The sequence below is a fragment of the Felis catus genome, chromosome D4 (genome assembly GCF_018350175.1).
Source record: "Felis catus isolate Fca126 chromosome D4, F.catus_Fca126_mat1.0, whole genome shotgun sequence".
Lineage (NCBI taxonomy): Eukaryota > Metazoa > Chordata > Mammalia > Carnivora > Felidae > Felis > Felis catus.
In genome coordinates this window covers 85,073,819-85,099,079 of record NC_058380.1, presented here as the reverse complement: position 1 = coordinate 85,099,079, position 25,261 = coordinate 85,073,819, and the positions used below count along the sequence as shown (strand labels likewise).

The following is a 25,261-nucleotide window of genomic DNA, read 5'->3' as shown; positions in this document are numbered from 1 at the left end:
AAATCTATCGCCTCCCACCCCCTTGGAAACTGCATCCGCCCCTGCATCGAGGTAACAGCTCTACAGTCCCCTTTTGGGGTGAATCTGCTCAGTCTTTCAAATCCCACCACCAGCTGAACTGTAGAGAGAATGTTATCTGAGAGCCTGGACACGGATAAGCCTAGATCCATGTCACCTGCGACCCGGACTCCGCTCTGACACTGGCACAAGACGCTTTGCGACAATCAACACTTTGGGAAATGTGAGAGAGACGAATTATCATTGAGGCTTTTTGGACTTTTTTTTTTTTTTTTGATATTTTATCCCACCTTTTATAAATGCTATTCAATTATGAAAGGCTTCTGGGATTATGTAAATCAAGACAAGTCAACTGATGACACCTCTCTTAATAGAATGAGATTATCTGGCCCCCTTTTTTCCCCCCCTTCAAAGAAAAAGCAAGTAGCACAATTTAAACAGTCTGCTCATTAAAGAGGACCCCTCCTTCAGCATGTAAAATCTGTAGCGGCGTGCCTATGGCCATTTCCTTCTCTCAGATATTCTCTCCCCAAAAGGAACTACTTCATAGTACAATTTTGCGTTTTTAACTGTATGAATTAGGCATTCTTCATAAATAACAGCTATGTTCTATACACAGGAGCTCCTTTTTATTAGGGACACAGTAATGAACAATGAGCAATGTGTTCTATTATTCTTTGTCAAATCACAAAATGCTACATTAGAATAACTGTGCTGGTCAATGTAATATAGTAGATTAAATTCAACTTCTGTGGAAAAACCACTGTAAAACAGCATGATAAGAAGGCTATAAAAAATTTAATTTTACTCCAAACTCCATCACAAAAAAAATGGTGTGAAAAGTAATTTTGCATAATCAGTACACGCCATCTGGAACAATTAACCGATTTCTATAGAACTATGAGGATCAGTCATATCTGCTTATTAAAGATCAGAAATTATACAAGTAATAAATCCTTGAAAAAACTAAGCGTACTCCCGCCTGTCAACGCTATTTTAACTTCAAATACTGAAGAAGGCCTGATAAGGCTGAAAAGAAGAGATTAATATATGCAAATTACATCCAGCATTTAAAATCCCCACAACTGTCTCCGGTTTTCTGTCCCTTATTGCTGCCTTTATGTTTTATTCATACACCAACTCACCTGTCACTTCATAAGCTATAATATTATGGGGGTATTATTAAACAGCATAAAGCCGTGCTTTAATTGGAAAGCCTCATTGCATTTTCCAATTATTTGGAGTAAATTAAAAGCAGATGCACATAGTTTAATAAGGAGTCTAATATCAGTTCCGGGAAATCAAAATTCATTGTCATTACTATGCCGTGATAGTTTTGCAAACTGTACTCAATTTCAGAGGTTTTCAAAAGAAAATCTGTCTATGCAATCTGTTAATTGTCATTCGGTTAATAACTGTTTAAATATCCAAACTACACAGCAGCTTCCTATTAAAAAAAATTAAACTATGGGGTTGATGCGAGCAAACAAATGCGGCGGGTGCCACTCCTGGGCTGGACTTTTCCAGACTTGCCCGTTCACCTTAAAACAATGGAGGCTGGGAGAAACCCACCCACGCGGCAGCTTCGCCCAGAGGGGAGGACAAAGAACAACGGTTCCGTACCTCCAGGAGCACCGGAGGCTGCGGCATTATCAGACGGCTCTTGCTGGAAAAGGGCAGAAGCCGTGTTATAAATTGTGTTTTTCAGAGGTCTGCGCTGCTCAGCAAAAAATTAGCTTCCAAAGTTTTAATTGGTCCTCCTAAAATAAATCCTTTTAATGAGTGAATTAACTGATTCAGGACACAAACACGGAAAAAATCAAAGAAAGCAAATGTCATGGGCAATTTGTTTTTGAAAAAATTGACTCCCGAAGGGCCATTCCCTTACTGGTTCGTGACCCAGGAGCGGAGCGTTCCCCAGGCTCCGCAGGGGCTGGCCACGGTGCCTACAAGTAGATTGCGCCGCAAGACAAAGGACGATAGTCTAAGCCATTATGGATTTAAAGGAGCTAACTCTTAAAGGTTACTCCTCATAAGGAGTCGCGCTCACAGATGTAGCTATATTATAGCTGTGCAGCTACAAGTTGCCTACCTACAAATATATGTCGCTAAAGCATTTACACGTGAAAAGACACAGGTATACTCAAACTAGTAACATAACCTTTTCACTTTCACACTAAGTGACAGACTTTTTCAAATCTTAGGTGTGTAAATTAGAATAGGACAAGCAGTAATTGACTTTTAAACTCCACCCACTGTGAGGGCTACAATTAATCTGTTTTCAGTACCGCGGCTGCTGTTCCGCCAAGTTCATAACTTGTAGGCTCTTTTCCCCAATCCAATTAAAACCCCAGAGTCTTTCTAAAAGGTAACAGCACAGAATTTACTCTTCCTCTCCCGTTTCAAAGGGCGGAGTGGCTAACACCCCAATCATCCAAGGGCAAGCCTCTCCAGACCAGAGAGGGCACCAAATGCTTGAACAGGAGAGCCTTCTGGCAAAGCAATGAGAAACTATGCTCAAAGATGAAGATAGAAGCAATTCTTGTGCAGTGATCCAAAAAATAGCATCTCTTTTTTTCAAAATTACCTGTTTTAATAAAGTAGACACACTGTGCCAACTGAACCATTTAATTATCTGCAAAAATGATGAATCAAAACAATAGTTTGCAAAAATAAATGACTAACCTCTGATTAAAATGTCTGTCCTCATTAAATCCAAGTAAAAGGTACAATATCTTTAAAAAAAAAAAACAAAACAACGTAGCCTGAAGAAAGGAACAGTTCCTCACCATCGATAGATAGGCCTGGTGACCTCTCGTAAGATGGGGTCATCAAGGAAAGTTGTTTGATCTACTCTCAAACGCAGAGCAAGGATGCCTTGGATGCCTGGTGTGGCCGTGTCGCCAGGCTGTGGTGCCTTAGAGCCTGGGGGCCCCTGGGCCTGGCCGTGAGCTTTGGAGCAGGGGACTTGGAGATCAGCTCGGTGGGTGGTAGGACTGTATACCCTGAAATCAAGCCCTGGCTCACAGCTTTGTAAGGATTCTGGGGACCTTTTTCCCAAAGGGTTCTGGGATAGGAGGGGCGGGAAAGAAAGCCACAAACCAAATGGCAAAGACAGAGTCAAACCATTTCAAGGGTTGAACACAGCTATGATCCTTTCTCAACCAGAGCTAACTGGATGAGAAGGGATAGGGAAAATCAGAGGCTGATTTCAATGCTGAGAAGTTTTCTTTAAAATTGTTTTACCCAGTAGCAAACTAACATTTCAAGCAATTACTGATTTCTGGACTAGGATGGAAGTTTTGCTTTATGTTCCACCGAGAAGTCCCCCGTATTTGGCAGGGTCCCTGAAGGTGTGAATTCCCTTCTGGTTCTTCCTTAGTGAAGCAGCTGTTCCCTCCGACAACCGCATTTTTAGGTTGGGCGGGGGGGCGTTGTGGGATGTCAAACTGCAGGGTGAGTAAGACCAGTGCTTCCTGAATAATGAGTAGCACTTTGCTGGAATAACAGTGTTTATGACAGTCATACCTGCTACAATTTCTGGGTGCCCATCCAGTACTAGGTACTTCACATACATTAGCTGATCCTCAAAATACAGAAAATGAACTGAAATGTCACATAAAATGTCCAAAGTCACGCAGTCAATGCAGCTGGAAAGGGTGAATCTCGAGAACTGATCCAACAACAAATATCATTGAGTGCCTCCTGGCCCCCAGGCCCTGGGCTGGGCATTAGACCCATCCCAGTGACTGAGGGGCACCATTGTGTCAGCATCCCAGAAGGGACCCTGAATTCCAGCAGAGAACTCAGCACCGAATGAGATGTTACGACCAAAGCTGGATCAACTCTCTTGGAATTGAGAAACCAATCAGACAGCCAAAGTTTTATAAGAAGCATAAATAGCCAAGAGGCTTCTGACCAAAGAAGCTGCTCATTTGGGCCTACAAAAGGCACAACCATCTTTGGCAGAATAAGGGTGAATGAGGACTCTAACTCATGAGCCAAAGCACCTTCCGACAGGATTGACACGGGTGTTTTGTTAGCACGGGGCGCGCTTAAGGTAAACACGCAGGGCAGTGGAACATCAAGATGGGTGCGTTTACTGCCTCTAGGTAGCAAGCGATTAAGTACCTCTAAGTGTCTCACCAGAAACGATGCTTAGGGCCGACGAGGCAAGCTTTACTCTCTCATTCAAAATTATGGATGTTGTCTGGCCAGTGGATCATGAGATCGTTCATGCTATAAAACAAGTCAGGCGTGAGAAACCTCTCTCTGACAAAGGATCTCAGCCTTGAATTAGAGTTCCGCATCACTCATTGTCTTAGAGACAATCGAAAGACAAATCTGGGAAATAAGGGGCCTCCTTCTCTGGGATATGTGACAAATATATTCCATCCAAATGTAGGCTGGAGCACGGAGATTTTTTTTTTTTTTTTTTTTTGAAAATACAACAGGTGAGGACCATTGTTGGCCATTAATAAAAAGAGAGGGAAAATGCAGTGGATATGCAAGACACAAAACCCCAAATGCACCACAACGAATAGATTGAGGTATTCTGTCCACAGGAAAGGTGACTTCCTTGTTCTAAAAGAGATCAGAATTTCTTTTGTCCTAACGTGAGCAAGCGAATGCATTCATTCTGCCACAAAAGTGAGGATGCTCACATTGTGTGATGAAGCATAACTTCTGATCTCACCCCCAAATCCTCTGTGGCTGTCCAACTTCTCCCCAGTTTCTTCCAAATGCCCCCAACTTCACTCATGAAGCCGTCAGGAGTTTAAATGCACTCAACCTGGAGTCTGACCCCGTGGTTGCTGTCTAAGTCGGCAAGGTCAAAGCTCGGGTGCTTGGTGGCAGCGGCAGAGATCTGGGAGCCGGACCCGGGCAGGAGGGAAACACGGGCTGGGCGCCGACAGGGACCCACAGGGTCAGTCACCTCGGGCTTGGATGCATCCTAGGAGCCCCGAGCCAGAAAATGAAGCTGCAAGGCAGGGGAGGCGCGGACAGGTGACTGTCACTTCAAACAAACGTCCTATCGTGGGCCTGGTCCAGGACCGCTGGGGCAGAAGGGGAGAACAGCTAAAGCTCAGTCCTAGTTAAGTGAAGGGGTGGGTCTGGGCCACCCACTCTCACCACAGGGCTAAGAAAAGACCACGGCAAGGGAGAATCCAGGTGCCTAGAGCTCCCCAGACAAAGGTCACCAACAGCAAGAGCAGTGGTAGAGCCACCTACTGATGGGGGAGGAGGTTCCTGGAATATTCCCTTTCCTGGTCCCGAATGATCCGAGAAGCAGGGGGAACAAGGGGCTATGGAATAATTACTATCACAGCAACACATCTATGGGCACTTTCTGTGCACCAGCTATGGTTCTAAGCCTCACCCCAAACCACGGTCATCCCCATTGAACAGATTAGGAAATTTAGGCACAAAAAAGTTAAGCTCCTTGACTCAGGCCGCTTAGCTTGAGTGAGGGAGCTGCACCTTATCCCTTCACCGTTCTGCCCAGCAACAGCCAACGGGAGGGCCACAGCCACCATTCAGTTGCTCTGTGGATTCAGGAGGGGTCATCCGCCCAGCGTCAAGGGCCTCGCTCTGATGAGGTTTCAGAGAGGACAATCCAGGGAATCACCTGAGATGTGAACAATGCCGAGACCTAATATCCCAAGTCAGTCCCAGAGTGATCCGCTCTAGGGGTGGGTGCCGTTTTCAGCTTCAGTTTGGCACGGGGAGCAGTTGACCACACACATCCTGGAGCACCTCTCCGGTGTGGGGATTTGGAACTTAGCGGCTGGATCAGAGGGACCTGGGGGTGAATCTCGGCCCTGCCCCTTACTAGCAGTATAACTGTGGAGAGATCACAAGTTCTCAAAACCTGTTTCCCCCATCTATAAAATAAAAATGTTTATGAAGATAAAACAAAGCTATTTATAAGAGAGATGTGTCTTACAAGGTTTGAGCATGGGAGCTCGGCAACACGGGCAGTTGGGCCTAGGCCTACAAACCAGAGATAATGGGGGCGCCTGGGTGGCTCAGTCGGTTGAGCGTCCGACTTCGGCTCAGGTCATGATCTCACGGTCTGTGGGTTCGAGCCCCACGTCGGGCTCTGTGCGGACAGCTTGGAGCCTGGAGCCTGCTTTGGATGCTGGGTGTCCCTCTCTCTCTGCCCCTCCCCCACTTGTGCTCAGTCTCTCCTTCAAAGATAAACTTTAAAAAAAAACATAAAATAAGATACTAGTAATGGTACAAGCCCTAACGGTTTTCTTGGTAAGGATTGTTGGGGTGACATGACAGAACGTGCGCAGGGTGCTTACACAGAGCCTTGTACGGGCTAAGTGCTCGAGGAGGGTTAGGTATTATTAAAGTAAATTAATATAATCCATTTGAATAAAAGCAAAAACAACCTCAGCTCCCTAAATGTGTTTAAATTAAAGAAGTTGCCTTAATTATGGCATTTCCCCCTCCCAGCCAACAGCCTATTACCGTGAGGGAGACAGAGCTAGAAAAAGACAGAAAGGCTGCCCTGGTATCAGCTGTCCTGAGGCAGGGCTGTGCATTGGGCCAACGAGGCTACTTCATTTGCCCCAGAGAAACCCTCTGAAGAAAGGCAAAGGGCAGACGAAGAGAGGGGCTCAAGACGCTCCCCTGGTTTTCAGCATTTCTGGGACTAGGCCTGCAGACAGGACCCCGTGGGCCCCCAGGCATGGGGCCCACCAGGAGGGGACACAGGACGGCAAAAGGGAGGCACGTTCCTGCTTGACAACCAGACACGGGGCATGGACACACAGGGACAGAGGTCTCCGAGAGCCGGTTTTTCTCCACGTGTTCCTGCGTTCGGGGACGTCCCAGTCAAAGCAGTGTTTGGATGGTCTGGGGGCAACAACCGCACATACTTGCCGGTGACACAGTGGGCACCGAATCCATGAACCCCGCAAGGCTCCTTCCCACGGCGTCCTCGACCCTGGGGGGTGGGGGCGACCGCTGCCACCCCGGAGACGAGACCACGTCTGAGGCCCAGGAAGCTTCCAGGAAACACGAGCCGAGACACCGTTCTACTCAAATTATTGATGCTGTTGTTGCAACGACGGAGACGGGAGAGATCTGGGATTTCAGATCCAGGAAGGCTCGGTGCTGTGCCTGCCATTTCGGGGCTCATCAGAGGGAGAACGGGGTCTGAATCTGGCTTTTCTGGCTCCTGCCCTGGTTCTTCCCGCTGCCCCTTGGCTGCTTTGCTCTTGGCTTGAAGCAGGGATGCGGGCCATTAAACCAACGCCTGCCTGAGCTCGGCCTTGCTTAAAAACCAGAGAGAGAACGAAAGCACAGCGGGAGGGTGGGGCTAGCCCTTCAAGGGCACCGGAGTATCTGCCACCTAATAATTTTTAAATTTTTTTTCGCAATGACGAAACTGGAAAAAGTCTTCAACTTTCTCCTGCTCGTGGAGCACAGGAAAGGCAGAAATGAAAGCCTTGAGTAGACAGCAGCCCCCTGGGCGGCCCCGCTGCCCCACGTACTTTTCTTCCAAAAAAAAACCCAAAGCCACTTTGGGCGATTGTATAGAAGTTGCTGGCTCACTCTGCCAACCACTTCTCTCCTTCCTGCCCCAAGCCATCATTCCGTCACCCTCCTGAGAAAGGGCTCGTGGGCTGCCAGCCACAGAAAAGAGCCCACTTCTAAGTGACGATGCGTGACAGAATGTCTCCGTTTCCAGGGGGTGCCGAGCAGAGCCATGCCAGAGAGCCTTTATTGCAACTTTGTTCGGACTGACGACGAGATTTTCTCCGAGCACTGTGATTACGGAGAAGTAATCTTACATACAAAATCACAGAAGAGCGGGTTAAGACGACAAAGACGGGGCTGGGCAAGAGCCAGGGTGTCCCGAGTGGTAACTCTCCACAAGTCTTTGGGCTCCTGCTCTGCTCACAGCCCTGCAGGGGAGGCGGGGATGGAGAGAAGGGACACTCCTGCACTGCCTCCCGATTTCTAAAATGTCCTTCTACCCCCCGGTTCCTCACGCCGATGCTGGGAAGGCGGCAGTCCTTACTGAATCGTTTCACAGGTAGGAGCACCTAGCGTGGAGTGAGTTGCCCAAGGTAACTTAGTGTACGCCCGTGCACTGGCACAACTCTGGTGGGGAGCCATCCACACGTGTTGTGTGGTGCACAACCTGTGTGGTCATTCGCAGTGGCTCTGTGTGATGGCCACATGTGCTTCTGACTCCAAATGTCCCCTCAGTCACCTGCTGAACCTTCTTGCACAGGCTTCCTATGGTCCTCGGAGGGAGTATGGGGCCGGGCACACGGAGCTCTCAGGGTCTGCTAAACAAATAAAGGAGTTAACAACCTTTCTTTTCACCTTAGTTTAATTACAACCTCCTTGGTTCAGGAAGCATGGAAGGCATGGCGTGCCTGGGTGGCTCAGTTGGTTAAGCGTCCGACTTTGGCTCAGGTCATGATCTCGTGGTTCTTGGGTGCAAGCCCCACGTCGGGCTCTGTGCTGACAGCTTGGAGCCTGCTTCGGAGTCAGTGTCTCCCTTTCTCTCTCTCTGTTTCTCCCCTGCTCGCACTGTCTTGCTCTCAAAAATAGGCATTTAAAAAAATTAAAAAAAAAAAAAAGAATGGAAGGCAGCCTCCTTCCTCACTGCCCATAAACCTTTGTTGTCTCCAAGTGCTCACAGGTGAAATCTCTCCAACGCAAAACAGTGTGGGAGTACATAAACCAGGAAGAGAGCAGTCCCAGATGGAAGAGAATCAGAAAAGCTTAGTGGCAGTTTGGGGACAGGCCTTCAAAGATGGGTCCACAGAGAAGGTAGGTCAATCTGAGCCATTCGACCGGCAGGGGCAAATGCAGAGAGAGACAAAGCTGAGGACACGGGAGTGACACAGGTTGGGGAGCACAGGTGAAGAGAAATGGAGAGAAGGCACCGGCAAAGTAGAGGCTGGCCACCAGACAGCCTCAATGCTGGGCAAGTGAGGCGTGAATTCACACGGTGGAATGGGGCAGGCATGAAGGTTTTGCTCTGCAGAGTTCTACTTGGGGAGAGGAGTCTGACCTGGGCAACCGGACTGAGGGTAGACGAGCCAGGTAAAGGAAGACAGACAAGTAAGTGCGAGGCACCAACGCCTGGTCCTGCCGGCCCGAGCCTGGCCAGCCCCAAGCGGGAGGCAGGAAAGTCAGGAGAGGACCACCCTTGATGCTTAGCTCTAGGAGACTGGCTGGGGCCACTCACCATGGCTGTAGATCCATACTTAATCCCAAGTAAGATGATCCCGAGCCCAGCTGAGGGGTTTCAGGGTCTCTCTGTGAAATCCTAGAGGAGGCACTTGCCGAGCGGAACACCTCCAGGAGGCGAGAGTTCCCCAAGCGCCCCGTGTGCCTGCCCGCACACGCTGTTCATTAACTTCGGTGACACAGCCATCACGGTGGGTGTATAAAAGCACATCCAATTAGCCAGGCCTACATGAATATTTGCACTCTTAAATCTTTTGCATTTCGAAAGGGTTAAAGCTTATTATTAGCATATAATTTATAGTCCTTTCTCCCAGGAAAGGAATAATGCACAGTAAATGCCACATTCATTTTAATAATACATGTTACAGTCTGTGCCCAACATCTGCACAAAGGTAAAGGAGGCAGATTTTTTTGACATGTCCCACTCTGCCATCTAAACACAGGCTTTTTGTTTCTTAAGTGACGGAAGGTTTAATCAAGAAAGCAGGCAATTCATCAATCGAAACAAGGCAGCGTGCGTGCGCGTGACAGCACACACATGGTTGTGTACAGAGCAAACCTGGCCACCTGTCAACTGCACCTTTTACATCAGGATATACAAATACACTATGCGATCAATTCCCCATCCGCTCCCATTCATTTCTTCTTTTTCTTATTATATTTTTCTTTGTGCTCGATTTTGTTGTCAGTCAGGGCAAGAATAGATGGATAGACAAGGGACGCATGGCTGTTAGGGGCGATGATAAAAATTTATTTGCCTTTAAAATGACTTATTTCCTCCTTGATTTGAGCACCCTTATTATAAATATTTCTTTCGCTTCATTCAGGAATCTCCCCCGTCTGCTATTATCTATGGCTGTGTCAAACGCAGGCTTCTCTCCTGGGTCCGGGCCACCCTCCCCTCCACGTTCTCCCCCACCCTGCCCCCACCTTCTCCAACCAGTCCTTGGTGGTTCTGAAAATCCTCGGCGGAGGATGAAGGAAAGCGGGGGTCTGAATACAAGGCCACATAAGGCACACGAGTACGTCCATGACGGACAAAGGCCATGGGGGACGTTTGCGAACGCAGAGGTTGCCTGGCGTTCTTAGGTGGGGGCTTCCCCTGGAAGACAGTGGTGTTCCCTCAATTGTGGTTACTGGTAACATCGTCCCTCAACCCACGCACGGCTGACACGCACCCAAACACAGGGGAAGAGGAGAACCAGGGGCATGCACACGGGAGATGTGGACACAAATCCTGCAGAATACCAACAACGCGGGGCGCGAGGCAGTTGTTGGTTAGAATGTCTCACACAGAAACAAAATCAAACCGTCTTTCTCGAACACCCCTATTGTTTTGGTCTCTCAGCTTCATTGTCCAACCCGACCATACTTTATGGTTGTTAAAGGATTAGGTTTACGCTCAATTTTCCAGGTGAGATTTTTTTTTCTTTTTTTTTTTCCCTAAAAGACAGAAATAATATAATCACTGCAAATGAAAGGAAAAATGTGTGTATAATTGTTTGGTATGGGGCAGAGGAGTTTTTAAATGATCACACTGTAAAACATACAGATTTTTTTTTTTTTTGGAAGAAGATGAGCTGGTAGCAGAAATTTTATCCAATTGGATGAAATATATAAATCATGAATTTCATAATGCTGATAATTAAATGTCCATCTTCCAATTTAAATGAGGACTAGATTAAAACTGCATGGAGAAGGCTGATATTCAGAAATCATTAATTATTTTTAATTGCTTTGTGCTTTCCTGGTCTGATGTCAGAGTTACACAGCTCATACACGGTTCTGTTTCAGATGAAATCCTTCTCCTCTCTGTGCAAGTCTTGTGAGTCAAGGCGATGAGTCGATGGACTCAGATTATCTGTGCTCACAGGCTTCCTGGCCCAACATCTTGAAAGGGGGCTGGGATTTTAAGAGGGCACAGCTGTAGAGGGCAATAGCAGGGCTTTTCCAGCCATCAGAAAGAACTCTGGAAAAAATGAGAAGACCCAAGAACACTAAAGGTGGGGGGAGACTCCCCCCCCCCCCCCCGCCCATCTGCTGGGACAGTTCCAGGTTACAGCTTTTGTCCGGGTGCAAGTGGGGACCCCTTCTACTCTCAAAAGTGATGGTGTGGGCAATCAATTCTGTGGTCAGCCCCATGCTGATGGACAAATGAAGAGATCAACAAGGCCAACTGCCTACGTACCAAAGGGAAGAGGAGCCGGGCCCCTCGGCCCCCCATGCGGTGAGGCTTCTGGGTATTTCTGCATTGTGGCTCATCCGGAATTCATGGACGGTTTGAGATTTTGGTCTTTCTTGCACGCCAGTTCCTATATGCATTTGCATAGTTTTACTATTTTACACTACTAGGTCAATTTTTTTTTTCGAAAGGGAGACAAATGAGTTCTTTGGGGAAACATCTGCACTTGGAGGTCTAAATCAGTTGATAACAACAAAACAAAAGGGTGGCGCAGCGTGGTTCCCCATACCTATTGCCTCCTGTTCATTAAGCCAAACTGCCCTAAGTCAGATAGCAGACATTCCTTGGTTAGAAAAAGTGATCGCGGGCATGTCGTGGCAGAGCCGCTCGGTATGGGAGCCTATGGCCCAGGTGCACTGTCCAGGGTGGGCAGGAGGTCAGGGAGCTCCTCGTTCCTGACACTCCCCACGGCTCCAGTCCCTAAGGCACGGGATGCCCCACACAAGAACATTTTGAAAACGTCTCCTTCAACCACCAAGCATGTTAGGGGTTCAAACACGAGCAGATCCCCCAGTACACAGGCCTCCAGTCTGTCCTTCTCAAACTCCCTGAACAGGGGCTGTTCTGCTGTCCACAGACAGCATCGTATAGGGCCCTCTTTATGAGGAAGAATTTCGTAAAAGGAATAGTTAGGCTCTTCCCAAGCAACCAGCTTATTTTTATTCTTATACATACAGAGCTTGTCCTGATTTAGAGCCAAACCCAGAATCCCCTTTGTGAAAAACCTCGCCCACAGCCGCACCCCCTCTTTTCCAATCTATATTTTTGTTCACGCTTCCGTTTTCACTTCCACCTTGATTTGGTTAAGTGTTATTTTTGGAGCTGCCTTCTCTCTGTCTGGAACAGGTGGAATATAAATAAATCAGACATCTAGACATCTAAAACAGCTCTAAGGGGGAAAAGGAAGGGTCGGAGGCTATTGTTCGGGACTAAAAACAGAAGACTTCCCAGGAGAGAGAAGATATTCCTAAAAAGAAAACCAGCATCGAGAGACAGAACGAGGACACTCAGGAGCAGGGATGCGGGATGGAATCTAGAAAAATCAATGTGGCCCTGAGGAGAGCCCTCTCCGGAGGGAAGGTCTCAGAGGCACCTAACTGAGGGGAACACACAGGTTAGAACGTCGCCAGGAGAGCACGAGCCCACGAGCTGCCATTCGTCAAACGTAAGAATTAAACAAAAGTGGTTTGCCAGCTCTCACATACACGGATAGTCAAGTGGGCCACACCAGGCACCCACCATTTCATTTCTAGCTCCTCTTTCCAGGAAAATCATCCTCAAGCCCTAATGAATAGAGGGACATGGTGATGTGGGGAGATGGCCCAAGCTGCCAGGCTCTCATGCTCAGTCTGCCTCTGTACCACCAGTGGAACAGGCCAGATGCTGTCAGCCTTGCAGTCAGCGGTCTTTGGGAGATATCGGCGGACAGGAGATTCTGGGGACCGGACAATAGAAAAAACCCACAAATTCTCAAAAGGGGACCATAAGGAGATAATTGACCTGTGGCTTACGAGTGATCTCCAGTAGAATTTAGAAGCCTGTTCTGAGTCAGGAGGCTTGTGAGCTCTCAGAAAGGACAAGGCACTTACGGGGGCCAGTGGGGCCAAGAGCATGCCAAATGAACTCCGGGTCTAAGCTTTTTATTATAAAAGCAACACTTGCCAACATAGAAAAATGAGACACTACAAAGAAGGAAAAAAGAAAAAAAGAGCAGGCAAGGCTGGTGAAAACCACTGGAAACACCCTGGCAGGTACCTTCCCAGACCTTTCCAGACTTCACGTTTTTTTTTTTTTTTTTTTAATGCAATCACATTGCACACTCCGGCTGCCACTTACCATCCATGCACACTTTTTCATCCATATCATTTTTTCATGCCTGACAAGGCCATTGTAAGAACGTTTCATAATTTAACCCTTTGCTTTTGTTTTGGATACTTACGAGATCCATCCCCCAACCCCTTTTCCTGAGCGTTATCATTTTTAAGAAGTGGCGTTGCTCATCCCTGTGGATGAATCTCTTCATACACCGCTAAGGATTTCTCTGAAGTTCTTACTGGCAGAAGCAGAAGGATCAAAGGTGTGCTTTGTGGCCGTGGGAGGAGCGTACAGGGTGTCTGAGCAAGGGGACAGGAGCCTCTCAGGATTTCAGCACTGAGTCAGCAGAAGCCCCTCATCCCACTTCCGTGGGCAAGACAGAACTATTGGCGGAACAGTTGGCACGTGTTGGCTGATGGATTGCATCTGCACCCCCAAATGGCTGAATGAACATGAACATGTGGAAAGACAGGGCCCAGCTGAACAAGGGAGGACCCCACAGAGACAGAACGGGCTGGCCGGAGGTAGTGGGCACAGATGCCACAGGCATTTGAACAGCCAATCGGGATGATCGCCTGCCCCAGGGGTCAGAGAGAGGATTCCTGAGCAGGGCAGATACCGAGCTAAAGGCTTTCCTTCCTCCCTGCCATAAACAGTTCACGAACACGTCCGTGTGCTCAGGCCAGGGCTCCGTACTCTCTCCTCCCCTTCCTCTAGCAGCTCAGAGCACCGTCTCTTCCCCTGCAGGCCTGACACACGCGAACCGTCTCGGTGGAAGGTACAGGAAAGAGGACAGATTAACAGGTGTGCCTTTGAGAAAACGTGTAAGAGTAAATATTACTTTAGTAACGACGCATACAAGTGGGCGGCTCGCTTTTCTGATTACTTCGTTTGGAAACCTCCTTTGGAAGGGCCTACAAATGAAGGGAGCCACGGTTGAATGTTTTCAGGAAGGAACCAGAGTGCACCAGGGGTGTGTGCCAAAGGCCTGGCCCCTGGAGTCTGTGGTGAACGTGCACCAGAGAGCCGGTCCAGAAGAACAGGATGATCCATTCATTTGGTTACCAGCAGAGCTCCGATGACCATGCATTGGGCACGCTTTGCCTTGAGTGTCTTTGGAATAAACCGTCGAAACCTTAACTTTGCGATACCAAACTGAGATGTGCCACTCAGCGCCAGATCCTGTTCATACGGAGCGGGGGGTGTGGGGGTGGGGGTGGTCCCTGTTCCCTTCTACCAGAACGGCTCGCAGGCAGGCAGCTGGTGGGTGGGCGGGCAGGCTTCCCAGCTGCACCACGGTTGCCCAGTGCTGAGCTTGCAGGCCTTATGGAGGCAGCGGGCCCTGCGGACTCTTCCTGGCAGCATTACAACAAAGCCGTCCCGGACCCGGGTGGAGCGATTTGGTGCCCGCAGCCGCCAACGAGTCCGGGGCTGCCCGCGGCCCTGCCGTAGCCTCGACGGTAGATGTTTGGAAGATAAAACCCAACAGACTGCCACTTACATAAATGTAACAGGAAGTTTCTGAATGGCTTCCCCTGTGTCTTGAGGCCGTTACCTCGGTATTGCTAAACTAACAACACCTCATCAAAGCCACGGGGCGAGGAAGCAGTGGTCCAGAGGCAGACAGGAACATTCCTGCCAAACCAGGGGAGATTTCACTCTGTGGGCCCTTTTCTGCAGAAATGTCAACAGCTGGGAAAGCCATCAGAGAACCCAGGTAAGGTGGGGGGAGCTGAACACCGTGGCTGGAAAAAGATTTGCAAGCTGGAGGGAAAAAGTCATCTGCTTTGATTGAGCTTTCCTCATGTGCATTCGGAACGGGGTCGCCCTGCTGGATTTCACAGACCTGTTTTGCACCACCATGCCACGAAGCATCTGGGGAAATATTCAGCTTTTCTACAAAATAGGTCATCTTTCCACACTCGTTATGCTCCTTGTCGACTTTGCTGAAATAGCCACAGCACAAAAGAAATCCTCTCTGGAGGTGCTTTTCTGAGACAACGTGCTCCCTCTACCCTTTGGGGCGACCAGGGCTTTCAGAACATCCCCGGCCTTCCCTTTCCCCACCCAGAAATCGAACAACTGGCTTTTGCTTCTACTTCCAAACCTATTAGGGAGTGATCATAACAAGAGAAACTGATACTGACATGAATTATACCATTGTTCTATTTCATCTATTTAGTAACCCCAAGTTGCAATTTTTAGAAAAAAGATTACCTTTTAAATAACGGATTCATTATGGTACATGAATGAATGCCATGTTCCCGTGTTCAAAACGTCACTCACCATTAAGGGTGTGCGCTGGTAAGTGGCACCGATTTGCTACTTCCCCTGATACACAAACGCCCCTGACTGGAGGCCGAGGATAATCGGAGGTGAGCCTGCGGGTTTCCTCCGCTCTTAGCGGGTCACCTGTGCTGCCAGGCACCTAATGAATCTCCACTCTGTAATAAGGGTTGCAGGAGTCCCCCTCCCCGGGTGAAGGTGAAAAGGGAGACTCACGCCGCTGACGTTCCTGCCAAAGTAACACCAGCGATTTCAAGGCCGGGTTCAGAAATCGCAGACCCCCACGATGGTGGTTGGGAGGGGAGACCGCCGGTGTCCCTTCGGGCCACAAATCTGGCTTTGGGAAATGAGAGGTGCGGACAGACCTGGATGTGGGCTGGTGAGCAGACCGGGCCTGGGCTCTGTGCTGCTCCCAACACCCCAGGGGCAATCTGCCCTGGCCCTGGCAGGTGAATAATACAGGGACTATTCTCAGGAAGCCTCCCTTCAAGCTTGTGAAATCCACACATTGTTTTTCATCATTAGTCTCAAAACACACGGAGTACCTGGCCCTCCTCTCAGTGCTGAGGTGACACAAAGGAAGGAAAGGGCTGCTCTCTGCAGGGAACAGGCCCCTTGCAGGGTGAAAGAGGAGGGAAGACAGATGCCATTCGAAGCCAGGAGACACGCAGAGGGAGGTGGTGCCCGGGACACAGACACCGTAGCTGGCCAGTAGCAGAGGCCCCACGTACCTGATATGGCATACAGATTGGAGTGCTGGTACTCATAGTCAGCCCGAGTGCTGTTCCTGCCTCGGAAGGTAGCAGGGAGCGTTAGAGAGATGTGCCTAAGAAAGAGACGGAGGAGAAAGGAGGTTACAGGGCGCGCAGAGCACTCCCCAAGGCCCAGAAAGCCCCCGCACCACCAACGGCCCGCAGCAGCACAGAGCATGAGGTGGGGGCGCCCTGGTGAGCAGGCCCCCCAACGGCTCGAATTCCCCCAAGGAATTCCGAAGTTTCCAGGCATCAGAAGTCACCTTTTTTTCTAATTCCTAAAAGAACATCCAAGTGGAGGAAAGGGTTTCCCAAGCCTCATGGCATGTCCAACCCAAGGTGCTTGAAGGAGGTGGGCAGCTTAGTCTCGACCTCGGTCCACGGGGCAAGATATACCAGCAGGAGCAAATACTTAGGCTCTGGACAGGCATCTCGGTTTGTTCTGCCATCTTGGCTCATTATCCACCCAATGGCTTTCATACCTGTCCCATGGAGCCACTGAGGATAACAGTGCAGGAAGCACTTTGTGAACAAAGGTGTTGAGCATTATTATTACCATGTGAGTCCAGGAAAACTAACAACCACCGAGAATCAGAATGGCATGCTCTTCTGAATGGCTATGCCTGCATGTTCCCCCCTCTGGCAGAAGCACACAGTAGGTGCTTAGGAAAGCACCTTTGATTGATTCAACACTGTCTTTTACGGCACAGGTGTTGGCCATTAAAGCTCACAGTGCGCACAGAGCAGAAGCGAGTATGCAATCAAAGTAGATAAGCCATTTAGTGTGGTCATCAGCTGCCTTTAGCAAATGCAAAAAAGATGAAAACGATAGGAAATATATTTCAAACCCAACAGGTCTGCATAGAAAAAACAAACAAACAATAAAGCCTCTTCCTGGTATGACTGGGAGGTGGCCTGAAATAGCTCAGGAGCCAGAGTTTTGGCCACACTCAGTCATTCCCAAAAGGGAAAAGACGGAGGAAGGGAACGTTTATTACATCAAGCAAGCTTTACGTTGTACATGTTGCCTTTTTCACACAACAAATGTGTGACCTCCAGGAATGACTCTTGTACATCCAGGCTCCTAGGAGGGAAGGTTCTCTGGGCAAGACCTGTTTCCGCAGAGCCAGGAGCGAGCAGAAGCCTCTTGGCTACAAGATGAGCACCTAAGGCTGTAGAGGCATTCGGTTTGCTGGGCTGCAGGGTTAAGCACGGAGGCAAACACCTATGTCACGGAACAGCCTGGCTGAACCAAGACGGGAGGGCAGGGGGAGGAGGAGGGCTTTGCTGAGCACAGGCTGCACTTAGCAGTGTAGGGCCACCAGCAGGCAGAAGCACAGGGAGACCCTGACGTGTGTGTGTGTGTGTGTGTGTGTGTGTGTGTGTGTGTGTGTGTGTGTATAGTGAATCTGAATGTCTGCTCATTACTGATGCTAACTAAGGATGCAGAGGGGAGCTCTCTGAAGGAGCTCCCAGGCTACAGGGTGTTGAGGTACATACAGAAGCAAGCCACTGTGGAACAGGACATGCGCCCGGGTGCTGAGTGAGCACAAGAGTTCCGACAAAGGGGATGGGCTTCTAGTGACTTCTCAGAGGAGGACATGGGTCTCGACACAGTACAAGGGACTCAGTGGAGAGTCAGGGAAAGCCAACACTGGCACAGGGTCAAGGAACACGTGGAAACGGCACTGGAAAGGACACTGAATGCCTTACTGCAAGGTTTCTATCCCCTAGGATGAAGGTTCCCGATTCTGTTCCGCCCGTCACAGCACAAATGAAGGCATTAGAGCCACCTGGGAGCTTGCTAACACCACAGAGTCACAGCCACGCCCCTGGGGAGTCGGGTTCAGCGGGCCTGGGGTGCAGCCAGAAATCTATTTTTAACAAGCTCCAGCAGTGACTCTGAAGGCTGGCCAGGTTTGGGACCCTGAGACGATGAAGAGCAGCTGCAGAAGGGTTTTACACAGTTGATCGGCGCCTCTGACCACAGCACTTAGTCAATGAAGCTGAGCAAACAGAAGAATGAATTATTGACTGTGGTTGTGGTTGAGCGGAGCAGAAATGATGACAGGTGAGCCTGCAGAGGGTGCTCGCCGTGTGCCAGGCCTCGGGGTGTGCAGATCTCACGCACTCTCTCCTGGCTCCTCGTGCCGCCCCTGGGAGGCGAGTGCAGGGCCCGGTGCAGGATGGGAGGCCCCGGTTCAAACACTGGAAATTTCAAGATGGGGACAGCAGAGCACTGTGCCAAGCGTGGGGCCCTTCGAGGCTGGGCCCCGGTGCACCGGTCCCGGCGGCACATCCACGAAGCTGGCTGAGGCAGACGCTGATATTGCACCAGTGAGGGCATTTCCAGAAGCCAGGGAAGGACTACACTGCAGGGCTGCCATTCCTTAAGATTTCCAAGCCTTGAAAGCACTTGCAAGAGCTACATGCAAGCAAACTAAGGACATCACACATCTGTGCAGTGCAGTGGCTACTCTAGGGCCTGGAGGCCTTCAAGGAAGGCTCATGGAGGAGGTGGGTGTTAGCGGGACTTCAGGAGACCGGCAGACCTGGACGGTGGCAAAGAAGTCAACCAGCAGCCAGAAAAGAAGACAGGGCCAGCACAGCCGTTCAGTGGTTAGAGATGGACCAAGGGGTCTGGAGCGAGAACACACAGATGGGGCCCAGGGCAGGGGTGCAGGACAGGCAGGGCCCCTGTGTGGGCAGAGGTCACCCTAGAGCAGGCAGGGAGGGGACATGAAAATGCCCACCAAGTTACAGGAACGCTTGCTTACAAATGTGATTGCACATGGAAAACAGGAAGAGCTGTGTGTGGGGGGAGGGGCAGGGAATGGAGGACAGACAGGCAAAAAGGCGAAACTAGCCTCCTAACTGGCAGGAGGCCGGAGTGGTCAGAGCCTGAAGGCCGGGAGGGGGTGTGGGACCAGGCTGAAGACGGCTACGGGGCCACAGCACAGCAGGGCCCTGCATGAGCTCGGACTGTATCCAGGAGGACTTTGAAGCAGAGGTGTGACAAGATCCAATTTGCAATTTTAAAAGAAGGCCCGCCTGTGGGAAAGTGAGGAAATAAAGCTGAGACGCCACGGTACGGGAACGGAGCAGCAAATTACAACGGAGATTATCAAGAAATTGCAATTATTCAGCACTTGCTGTGTGTAGACCCTTAACAATTCCTGCCAAAGGGTCCTGCTGCAGCCCTCTAGATGAATGGTTTGGGGGCACTTCTAGAATACAAAGGACTTAAACATGAAGGATGTGCTAGAGAAATCAGGTGTGGGGCTCCTCAGCTGCCCCACTCAATGTGGACTCCCTGGTCTGAACCTTCCTGCTTCCCTGGGGCATCAGGCTGTGCCCGGCTGATAGGCTCTGCAGCCCTCCCTCCCTTGGCCAGCCTCCCTTCCTTGCAGATGGTCCTTTCTGGCTCCTCCTCCAACTTTTTAAAAAGTTGCCATTTGTAAGGGTTCTGGTTTAGCACGCGCCCCATTCTGCACGATTTCCCTGGGCAACCTAACCTGCATCCATACCCTGACTCAAGCTGCCCTCACACACCAGCCTGCCTTTCCCAACTCTGTCTCCTGTCACTCACTTTTCCCTCTACCAGGAAGAGGGAAAGTCCTGTAAACCTCTGAATATGCCATGTTTTTTTTTTTTCATGCTTTAGTCTCTTCATCCATGCTGCTCTCCTTCCTAGAATCTCCATTTCTTCCTTCCCTACCCTCCAAACTCCTATCCATCCCTTAAGACCCCACCTAATCATATCTTCTTTGTTAGAACCTTCCCTGGGCTTGTTCTGGGATCACAGAGGCTCCCCCCCCCCCGCCCCCCGCCGTCGTCTCCAGTTCTCACAATATACTTGAAGCGTCTGATACGAGTCTGCCTTCCTAACATGACTGTGACCTCAAGAGCAGGGCCAAAGCTCATCAGTTTTGTACTCCATTTTCTAGGACGATTTCTGACCTAGGGTAGACAACTGTTGAACATACATTGACCACATCAAGTGCTCAACCTACTCCATTAAAACCTTTGGATCTTTTTGACATAAATGGCCATAGCATCTATTATTTTGTTTCTGTGCATGCGTGTTTGCCAATTAGACTCAAGCAGTCTCCTCTGAGACCATGCACCCCACTCCTCTGTGCTCTGAGGAAAACAGGCATGATGGAAGAAGAAATCAGTACTGGTGGTGGTCGGGAATCTATGGGAGGTGGAGGGCGGGGGGAGGATAGAGAAAAGGTTTCTGATCCCCTACTCTAGACAATGTACGGTTTTCACAGTCCATGTGGAATTAAAAGAGCATTCAAGTTGCAGACCCAGCTGTGCCTCTTACAGAGTCATTGCTCCATAGCAATGTGTTGAGCTGAAATGAAGTTACCCAAAACTCCAGCTACGGTGGTTCCTGCAAGAGTATGACGCAGCATTCAGAGGGCAGGAAGAGAGGCCCCGGACCAGGGACAGCTTTGGGGAGAAGAGTTCCCTACGCTGCAAATAGAGGCTTTTCGCTTCTGTCGTTTGGCCACAGGAAGGAGGGGACGTGGGAACAAACAGGAGGTTGAAAAGGCTCAGCAAGGCCTCCCTTAATGAGGATGGACAGTTGGGGCTGAGGGGACAGATAACCTGTGGTTAAAGAGGAAGAAAAAGTCACCTGCTGAAGGAGAAGTGGCCCAGGGGCGCTGCGGTGTCAGATTAGCCTGAAAATGACAGACGACAGGAACCAGGGAGGCTCTGCATTCAGCGGCGTCTCAGAGCAAAAGGAAATTCTATGTCCCCCGGGGTCGGGGGGGACCCCACGCCAGGCACTGGGCTGAGTTTCTTTACATATACCCCTCGCCTGATCTTCCCAGCAACCTTTTCAGATAAGAATAGTTAACTCCATTCAATAGAACAGGGGACTGGGGCTTTTGAGGTAAAGCTGACAAACAGAAAGCTGGGAATTAATGAAAAGGTTAGTTTATGTGTCCTCTGGAGATTATTACCGTTACCCGAAAGTCGCCCTGATGTATCGTCTTGACGACCGGCTACGCAGAGTGAGGACTGCACGGTCCATCCCTAGGCCCCCCTTGAAAGTGATGTCAAGGACGCCACATCTCTGCCACTTGCTAGCTTGAGGACCCTGGAAGGCCACAGTCCCTCTAATACCACCTCACAAAGGGAAAAACAACAGCGTGGGACAACCCACGGCCCAACCACAAACCCAGGGAGGCAGAGCGGTGGCGGTGGTGAACAGTATTGGCCCTGCAGTCAGCCTGACGCGCGTTCAAACCCCAGCACCGCCCTAGGCGCTGGGTGCCCTTCAGTGAGGGTATGTTGCCTGCTGGTGCACACCTCGCTACGAGGCAGAGCAGACAGTGTCGGTGACAATTTCACATACAGATCCTATTCTGATTCTTCCTGTTCCTGCCATTGTTTTAGAGTCCTGTTCATGAGGGCCTCAGCCCAGGACCGTTACAGAACCCACTGGTGTCCTCTCTCTGCGGGAGAATGAAATCCCACTGCCCCACCATTGGGACGTCCTGCCAGCTCCAGCCCGTCCCTCCTCTCTGAACTTGTCCTGTTCACGGTCCCTGCACTCACCTCCTCCAACCTCACCAGCAACCTGAACTCTCATTCCTGCCTCAGGGCCTCTGTACTTGCTATTCCCTCTGCCTTAAACACACTTCCCCCAGCTCTCCAGAAGCTGGCTTCTCCCCGCCGCAGGCCACCCCCTAGATGTCTGCTGGGGCACCTCTCCTCCAGCCGCTTGCTCGTATGACACCCCACTTTCTTCTCTGCAGACCCCTCCCACTCTGCAGGACTGTCCGATTTGCTTCCAAGTCACCAGAACATGATCTCCACTACACTTTCTCTTTCCACCAAAGCCCTAGTGCCTAGAACAGTGCCCTGCACACAGTGGGCACTTAAAAATATGAGAGCCTTGTAAGATTACCTAATGCCTGAACGAAAGGGTGAATCTGATTCTGACCTGTACTTAGAGACAATGTGGGGAAACTTACGGGAAAACTTCCCATTTGTCTCTTTCTCATCCCCAGGACAGAGTTGGTTAAGTGTTTGGAAAATGCAACTATTTCTGCTTCATGAATATTTTTACATAAACATAAACACATTCATCACGGCATTGCTTAAAATGCAAAAAATGGAATAAAGTATCAATTAATAGGGGACTGGTTAAAAAATTATGGTACAACTATCTGACAAAATAATTTTACAGCCATTTAAAACATTTTAGAAGACTGTAACAGCCAGAGCCCGTGCCTGTTACTATAGCATCTGGTGGGAAGATACAAAGGCCTAATTTTCACACTTGAAGTTGTGATTGGTTAACTCAATACCTTGGCTTCTTTCCCATAACCTCATGGTCTAAAGAGATTAAGGGAACGCACCATTCACGATGCTGGATGTTGCTGGCAGAGGAAAGAAGGAAGCAGTCAGGTGCTTCAGCAGACCGTGGACACTAGATGCTCTTCTGAAGCACCCAATCCAGAGGGGTTAGAAGAACGAGTACTCCATGGCATCCAACAAAACTGAAAAGTGAAGGCTGCTGGTGCCCCCAAAGACACCAAGTTCAGTGAAGTCACTTCAAGGGGCCCCAAAGTCGTTGATTACTCTGCAAGCAGAGCAATGTGTTTTAGATTTTAAGAGTGTTCATAAAGATCACTAGCAGGCCAGAAAGACCCAAAGACTCAGGAAACCCGCTCTACCTAGGGGGGCACCTAGAGATGAAGACCTTCTAGAACCATCCCTAGTAGGCCTCGGACCACTGGAACAAGGGATCGACCGTCAGAGGCCAACAATCTCTGCCACTTGACTCAAATGATGGCTCATTATTCCCAAATCTGTTTGGTAACTGGAGAATTCCAACTAGAAGAGCCCCTAAATCCTAGGGGAGCTTTATCTAATGTTCCTCCCCATTCCCTACCGGGGAACAGCCTGGAGGAGACAGGCACACCCTGCTGAGTGATCACCTCTCTCCGCAGGAGGGGCTGGCGGTTCTGTAACAAATAGGTCAGCATCACACATGCTGCTGACAAGGGCTCTGGCTAAATAGATGCTGAGGGAAATTTCATTTTTTTTCCCCCAAGTCAGTTTTAGGCACCTTATTCAATTAACATGGCCACTAAGCTGCAGACAGCTCCATATAAAAGCCCCTCAGTTATAGAATACATTTTATTATGTGACAATAGTTGCCAGCACGATTTATTTCCTTTGATGGGATTCTGCTTTTTCCTTGTTAATTTAAATCTGTATTTTCTAGTGCTGATTCCAGGTCTGTGTGAATTTTTAAAATGTTACCATTAATCTTCTGGACCCAGTGGCCACATATAATGAAGACGGCTCTGCCCAGGCGGCCGTAATGCCTGCTGTCCTCTCAAACTGTCAGAGGGCAGCATGGAGGGAACGGTGGCTGGTGAGGCAGAGGCAGACTCAAGGTTGGAGACAGACGTCACTTTTCTCTCTCACCTCTTATATACGCATGGGTGCACACATGTTCACGCACATATGCAGAACAAACTTTGTGGTGTGAAATTACAACTCCCATTCTGTTTTTCCGGGACTGACAGCTGTATTAGACCCACCTTCGGGGGGCAGGAGATCTCAGTGTGTGCTCCAGGGACCTCTGGACACTTTCAGGGAGTCCATAGGGTCACAACTATTTTCATAATCATACCAAGACACCGGGGTGCCTGGGTGGCTCAGTCGATTAAGCATCAGACTTCAGCCCAGGTCATGATCTCACAGTTTGTGAGTTCAAGCCCCGTATCGGGCTCGGTGCTGACAGCTCAGAGTCTGGAGCTTGCTTTGGATTCTGTCTCCCTCTCTCTTTGCCCCTCCCCTGCTTGCACTCTCTCTCTCTCTCTCTCTCTCTCAAAAATAAACATTAAAAAAAAATAATACCAAGACACCCCTCCTCTTACAAGCAGAAAGAAGTTGTCAGAAGCTGCGGGACTTCTGAGGTCATCGCTCGCTCTGATGTCTCCTTGCATATTCTTGTGTTTCACGTGTTTCTCAGTTTTAATTTCTAATAAGGTAATTATAGATAAACATAAGCCACTTCAACAAAAAGCTCTTTGGAATCCCCAATTTTTAAAACTATGAAAGTCTTAGACCAACCAGCTTAAAGACCACTATTGTAGGACAATGTGTTGGAACTCTGCAAAAGCCTGAGGTCTGAAGTTGGTGGGGTGGGGTTTAGAAGAGTAGTAAGAAAAAGAACAAAGGCTTGGTCTTAGTATTCTTCATTAAAGAAAAAGGTGCTCGTGGCAAAAAGTTAAAAAATGTTCACAAGCGGAAAAAAGACACAGGACAAGACTTACTTGCTAAGGCCAAGCAAGTAACTATTTCCAAGAATTTAGTTCATAATAAAGTAATCTAGGGGCGCCTGGGTGGCTCATTCAGTTAAGCGTCCGACTTCGGCTCAGGTCATGATCTCACAGTTCGTGAGTTTGAGCCCCGCATCGGGCTCTGTGCTGACAGCTCGGAGCCTGGAGCCTGCTTCGAATTCTGTGTCTCCCTTTCTCTCTGCCCCTCCCCCGCTCATGCTCTGTCTCTCTCTCCTTCAAAAATAAACACATTTTAAAAAATTAGGGGCGCCTGGGTGGCGCAGTCGGTTAAGCGTCCGACTTCAGCCAGGTCACGATCTCGCGGTCCGTGAGTTCGAGCCCCGCGTCAGGCTCTGGGCTGATGGCTCGGAGCCTGGAGCCTGTTTCCGATTCTGTGTCTCCTTCTCTCTCTGCCCCTCCCCCGTTCATGCTCTGTCTCTCTCTGTCCCAAAAATAAATAAAAACGTTGAAAAAAAAAATTAAAAAAAAAAAAATTAAAAAAAAGAATAAAGTAGTCTAAAATATTTGAAGGTTTTGCTTTAACCTATTATTCATTTACCTGAACCCTGCAAGGGGGAATGGCAGAGCTAGAACATGTTTGTCAA

General features: G+C 49.3%; 1 protein-coding gene across 15 annotated transcripts in view; it reads right to left on the bottom strand.

The window, feature by feature from the left end:
* The window catches only part of MVB12B (multivesicular body subunit 12B), a 220,890-nt gene that overhangs the window by 93,220 nt on the left and 102,409 nt on the right, over nt 1-25,261 (bottom strand). For 11 of the 15 annotated variants that reach the window (XM_023242720.2, XM_045043187.1, XM_045043189.1 and 8 more), the window contains exon 7: nt 16,318-16,412. In XM_023242720.2, the coding sequence (XP_023098488.1) occupies nt 16,318-16,412 (95 nt within the window). The other 4 variants (XM_045043194.1, XM_045043196.1, XM_045043197.1 and 1 more) reach the window with 4 other exon arrangements.